This window comes from Limulus polyphemus, unplaced genomic scaffold (genome assembly GCF_000517525.1).
Source record: "Limulus polyphemus unplaced genomic scaffold, Limulus_polyphemus-2.1.2 Scaffold179, whole genome shotgun sequence".
Classification (NCBI taxonomy): domain Eukaryota; kingdom Metazoa; phylum Arthropoda; class Merostomata; order Xiphosura; family Limulidae; genus Limulus; species Limulus polyphemus.
The window spans coordinates 755,693-762,116 of NW_013665789.1; the positions used below are offsets into that span (position 1 = coordinate 755,693).

The 6,424-nt window shown below is 34.9% G+C and overlaps 1 protein-coding gene across 1 annotated transcript; it reads left to right on the forward strand.

Moving 5' to 3' along the window:
* Positions 1-524: 524 nt before the first annotated feature.
* LOC106478087 (cuticle protein 16.8-like) lies at positions 525-4,166 on the forward strand. The gene is made up of 3 exons (XM_013938599.1): positions 525-536; positions 2,972-3,115; positions 3,627-4,166. Exons 1-3 carry the CDS (start codon positions 525-527, stop codon positions 4,164-4,166), a joined length of 696 nt encoding a protein of 231 aa, XP_013794053.1.
* Positions 4,167-6,424: the final 2,258 nt, after the last annotated feature.

Below are 6,424 nucleotides of genomic sequence, written 5' to 3' on the forward strand. Positions count from 1 at the left end.
GTGTGTGTGTGGGCAGGGGGAGCTCGAGTGAAGTACCCCCAAAGAGATTGATACATAATTTTAACTGTAGTGCAGCACAACTTCTGGAATTTGCGGCACTATTTTTGCTAGTTTGCACAAAATATGTACCGAATTTAGTTAGCTTAAGAGTTGGGGGGGGGGGCAGTTCACGGATCTTCTTTTGTCTGGTGATCCTGCACTGGACTAAGTGACAATATTTTAGAACAATCTGGTTCATATGAAACAAACAAACTATATATACATTGCTTATTAGCAAAAAGAAAACTTCACCTCACCCTAAAGTTCGGCGAATCTCGGTCAAATGGAATGCTGTCACTGATATAATTATAACACCGGTTTACATGATGTTGTAACATGAGAGAAAGAAAGTTTTTTCTTTTTGCTTAGTGTTGTTTTCCTTTCTGTGTCCTAGATGTCGAGGTATATAAACCTCAAAATAAGTTCCAGAGAACAGATTTAAAATCTGATTTAATCAGAGGTATAAAGAACTAAATTTTCTGAAAATGGTGGTGAAGGTAGGTTATATAACGCTTTTCTTGCATTTAAGAACAAATGAGAATTTTCAAGTAAATTGGGCGATGCAGTTTTTATGTGACATTTTTGTTTTCAGCTAACAGCTTTACAGAAGCTGTTTGCCTTAAGCCACTTAATGGAAATACTAGAATTACTGTTGTTTTTTTTAACTCTATGTATTCAGATATTGTTAAGTGGACGTGTGAACAACATGATGATGTATCCCAGTGGGTACAGTGTAAAATATGTGTGATAAATATGATGAGGTATCCCAGCAGGTACACTGTAAAATATGTGTGAACAATATGATGAGGTATCCCAGTTGGTACACTGTAGAATATGTGTGATAAATATGATGAGGTATCCCAGCAGGTACACTGTAAAATATGTGTGATAAATATGATGAGGTATCCCAGCAGGTACACTGTAAAATATGTGTGATAAATATGATGAGGTATCCCAGTTGGTACACTGTAAAATATGTGTGAACAATATGATGAGGTATCCCAGTTGGTACACTGTAGAATATAGTTATGGTTAACATACTCTTACGATGGGGTAGAGGTTGCTTTTTATCATAAATTTATCTCTATTAATGTACAGTTAGGCTCACTAAAACGTATTTGCATAAAAGTTCTTATTGTAACCAGTTCGGATTTAAGTGTAATATAGCGCTCTAATTGCCCAATGAAATATAGCTATGGAATGGTTTCATAACAATGCCAAATCAGGGTTAGCAGAATCCTGAAGTATAATAGTATCACTGGGGCTTAGTGGGATATTTCTCTCTTATAGCACCGTGTTGATTTAATGTTGTTCGATAGGGGAGTAGAGCTTAATGGAACATAATATTCTAATGACGATGCCATAGGAGCTTAGTGGATCATAGCTGTATGATGGTGCAATAGGCTCTTACTTAGATACACATATACGATAATGCCGTGTTAAGTAAGTGTGACTGAACCCCAAATTTTAGAGTTATAAATCCTGCAGCTTGTCACTGAGCCATCTGGAAGCAGCGAAAGGAAAGAGAAGTCCACGACTATAGGATTTAATTTCCAAGAGGTATAACTTTTGCTATGCATATGTTTGGTTATAATATCATTGACTTATGGAAAGAAGCCTATGAGCAATAATGAAGGGTCTTGTGGTTTATCAAGTCCATACGAATTAAGGGATCCGCATTTTTGGGCGGGAGATATTGAAATATATGCCCCTTTAATAATTAACCTACTTTTATCAGTTTATATATTTGGATTTCTGTTCATATATGATGGACATTTGGAAAGCTTTTGTATTTATTAAATGCCAGTACACGTGGTTTCATGAAATGAGTAAAAACTGTCAGTCTATGACACATCAGTAAAAAATTAGCTGTATAGTTTTAACTATATCTTAATACCATTTGACATCTATTGCTTTGTGTAAAACAGTTCTAGATGGTTCAATGTATTGAATGTGTTTAGTTTATTTATTTCATTATTTATTTATAGCAACAAGGGAGAAATAAGACCGAGAAGGATTCAAACCCTCGATTCCTCTTGCCAAATGATACTTCAGTTAACTAAGTTATTCAACTCAAATACCGCTAGTCTCAGTTTTCACTTAATTTGTTGATAAGGGTGGATTTGGAAGGATTCTTGAATTTTGATAACCGGCTTATTTGAAACTTTGAACCAATTTACTGAAATTTTTAGTTGCAAATGCCTGAATTAAGAATCGAACTATGTTTAAGGTTGGTAAACGGAAAAACCATTTCACGTTATTATTATATCCGATTTGTTATTACTACTTTGAGCGAATAATTAGATCTGGGGGAAGGCTGGTAGAAATTCTGATGGGTAAAATCAAAGGATGAAGGGCGAGAGGCAGGCAGATACTCTCTAAACTCAATGACATTATACAGTGGATTAAAGATGAGAAACTTGAATTTTTGAACTTGGTGTGGTTATAGAGGACTAGAGCACTATGGAGAATCATAGTCCTCCCTATGATGGATAAATTTTTATTGAAAATCTATGAAAAACTCAGCTAAAATTAATTTTCAGTATTTATTTCTTATAGTATAAAACATTGATTGATGCTATCTTAATAAAAAGTCTATTAGAATCACGTAATAAACTAATTGGTACATTACATGACGCCAGTTGAATTGAAACCCCTCGACAGTATGGCGGATATTATAAAGTAAATTACGATCTAAAACTATTCTTTTTCATCTGCATTCTAATAACTATATGTAAAATATTTAGGTGCACGAAAGTATGTAAATGTAGACATTACTATTTATATCAACACAACCATTTAATCTAAGTTTCAAATGGCACTCAAAAACTCACACTTTGAATAGAAGTTATGTAGTTTCTCGGTCCTTAATTAACTTAGCAGTTTCTCTCACATTTGATTCTGCTGTAAAAATTATTCTTGTGTTCACTAGGTCGCACTGCTGTATCTCGTAGCATTGGCTACTTGCGTCACTTCCGTTTTTGCAGAATCCTATGAGTCTCCACTTCCGGTTCAAGCTTACCAACCACCTCAGCTTTACAAGACTAGAACTGGTCTAAAACCTGATATATACGAGGTACGTAGCTTATTTGTAATGTGACTTGTCATTTACACAAATCTGATACGGTTGATGGTCATTAAACATTTCATAGTAAACACATAATGTTGGAAATGAAACTCGAATTACTGAATACAACGTGCATACGAACTCATAACTTTAATGTTAAAAATTTTCTAAACATGTTTCTGGACCATTGGCGTTGTTTAATGATTCTGCTTCGTCTATATTATAAAATGTGTTTATTTTTCCTTCCCTCGTTTTTATACTACGACAGAAGTTTCTTCTTATTTTCTTATTGTTATAAAAATTCTATAAAAACTAAGCCATTTACCTAGAAAAACTATTTCTAAATTACGCGAACTTGTGCTTTTTGTGTTATTGTTAAATACATTCCTCAACTTTTGCTCTTATAAAGTTGTAATCATAACTTATATGGTTGATATACTTATTTCCAGAAAGAAACTTTTACATTGTTAAAACTTAGGAATTATAACTTTGCTTTATGTTTTGTTATATTGTTCATTAGGAGCCTCCTAAACCATTCAACTTCGGCCACCAGATACAGGACGACGATGGTAACATTCATCAGCGGGAAGAGTCCGGAGACGAGTATGGTAACGTACATGGGAGCTATGGCTACACTGACGCTTTAGGGCTCTACCGTAGGGTACAATACATTGCCGATGCTGAGGGTTTCCGGGCAACAGTCGAATCCAACGAGCCTGGTGTTACTAATGATAACCCTGCTAACGTTGAAATCACTGCTGAGGAATCTCCTGCACAGATCAAGGATTCTTATTCTGCTCCTGGTTTCACAGGGTATGGTGCTCGTGGTTACAAGGTACCTCATCGTTATCTGGGTCCTGAACCTGTCATTCCAACCCACGTAGCTTTGCCTCATCCTGCCCATTATGGTGTAAATTCTGCATCTTCACCTGTCAGACCGGTAAACTTGGCTGGGCACATCGTTTCGCCTCATGGAGCGGTTAGTAGTAACCGAGTTGGTGTTTCGCCCTTTACAGGGACCAATTATCACGCTCCTCCCGCCCTTTCTCCTCATTACTAGTTTGGTGTAAGGATACTTAGGAAAGTATTGCGCGTTGTATAACTTGCTTAAACACAGAACAACTTAACGGTAAAATTCTTTTTATAAAATTTTAAAACGTTGCATAAGTTATATACTTTGTTACTTACGTTGAATAAAACATGTTAACAGCATAGTTCATACATTAATGTTAAAACGTTCTTCAAGTTATGTTTATTTTACTTCACTGTATACGATGTACAGAACATTTCAACAGCAGGGTTTAACAGCCGGTATTGAAACGTTGCATACTTTAATGTTTATTTACTTACTTAAATATGCCATACAGAACAATTCAGCGACATTGTTCGCCATCTACCAGTGGAAACAAAAGCGTTATTATTTTGCTAGTACGTTCATACCATTTCCACAGAGGCGGATCTGACAGATTAAATATGAAAATAATTAGTGTTAAGTTTTTATTGAGCGTTTGTTACATCAAACTATTGTATGGATATTTAAATTTATCTCAGGTTTAAGAAAGACGTATCATAATATTGTTGAGTTCCCTAGCCCGATATAATAGACATTTTCTTTAAAACCATTTCGAGACATTTATACCAAAGCGTGTAAAGCTTTACTAACGCTAAATTCCTTCATCAACAAAAGTAGTGTATTTACTATAATGCAGTGCTAAAATCTTTAAAAATCGTTATATATTGAATTTTTTATACATTTTTTCGTGAATAAATATCTAAGATAACTTGCAAATTTAGGTGTTCACTGGTGTTTAATTATGAAAGTGAAACATTAAATGTAATTTCCTCTTTGTAAATAGAGAGGTTAAATGTTGATTCAAAATATAAAAAAAAAACGTCTTTTTGTTTAGTCACCTGCTTAAACCCGTATTTGTGAGAAGAATAAATTCTATTCATTCTCAGCGACATTAATAATTTGTAACTGAAAAATTTGAATAACTTTAAATCAGTCATAACTCATTACTTAAACATTCTCATGGAAATTGGTGACAAAAAATTACTTACGCTTACTTTACGTGTTGGCGGCATTTACCTTCTGGAATGTCGGATATTTATTGACATTTAACTAACCATTATGCAAAAAAATTATCTAAAAAAAAAGCTTTTAAACTTCATTAAACAATGCACAAATAAAATGAGCATATAAACTTATAACAAGTGCACGAAAACGAAAAAGGAATTACATTTCTTTCTTTAAGTGTTGATAATATTTGTACTAATAGAAATCCATCCAGATCAATCTGAGAGGATCCACGACTGTATACTTCTTCGAACAGATTCAAGGCATCTAGAACATACTTATCACCCACGTCAACTGGTTATTCCCTCAGAACAAATAGGTAAGATCTCTATACGATTGGCATATTTCCGAGGAATTCTTCAGCGACTCCCACCGTGGGAAAGTTCAGAAATACCAAAGGAGAAAGGACCTTTGACAGTGGGTGATTAGCAAGGGAGAAGGTCACTGCATTACAAAGCTGATTACCTGCACGTTATACACTCAACATGTGTGCCAGACGCATGTAATTGCGAAAAATGTTGAAATTTTGGTGAAAAGGAAATGTTTACCTTTCTAAACAAAAAAGAAAACAAGCACACACTGTATTTTGCGTATAACAATATTTGTGCATGTTGTATATATTTTGCTTAAAACAATTCATTCTGTAGACGAATATTAATTTTTAGGATTATTATTCATAAGTTAAAAGCCCGGCATGGCCAGGTGGTTAGGGCGCTCGACTCGTAATCTGAGTGTCGCAGGTTCGAATCCCCTTCACACCAAACATGCCAACCTCCGCCTTTGCCTTTGAACCCGTGAGAAAAACCAACCTGCTACAAGTAACTGCAACAACACCTTCCGTTGACGAGGTGTTGTTGCTGCCCTATGCTCCACTGGGAGTTCACAGGAATAGAAAAAAATTATAAGTTGATTTCCATTCAAATTTAATTCTCGAAAGGCGACTAATGCTTTAAATATCTTCTTCTTCTTATAGTTCGACTGGGTTCTTGGGAAGATTCTTTGTGCGGTTGATACCATTAAGAGATTGGGGCGTTATACGTATGATAATTATAAAAAAACATATATTTAGGACTTTTTAAGAGATTATCCTCGATATTTGAAAGTTTGTTTGTTTGTTTTTAATTATGCACAAAGCTACACAAGTGCTATCTGTGCTCTGCCCACCACGGGTATCGAAACCTGGTTCCTAGCGTTGTAAGTTCGCGGAAATAATATTTAAAAGTATTAATTTATGTGTTAAG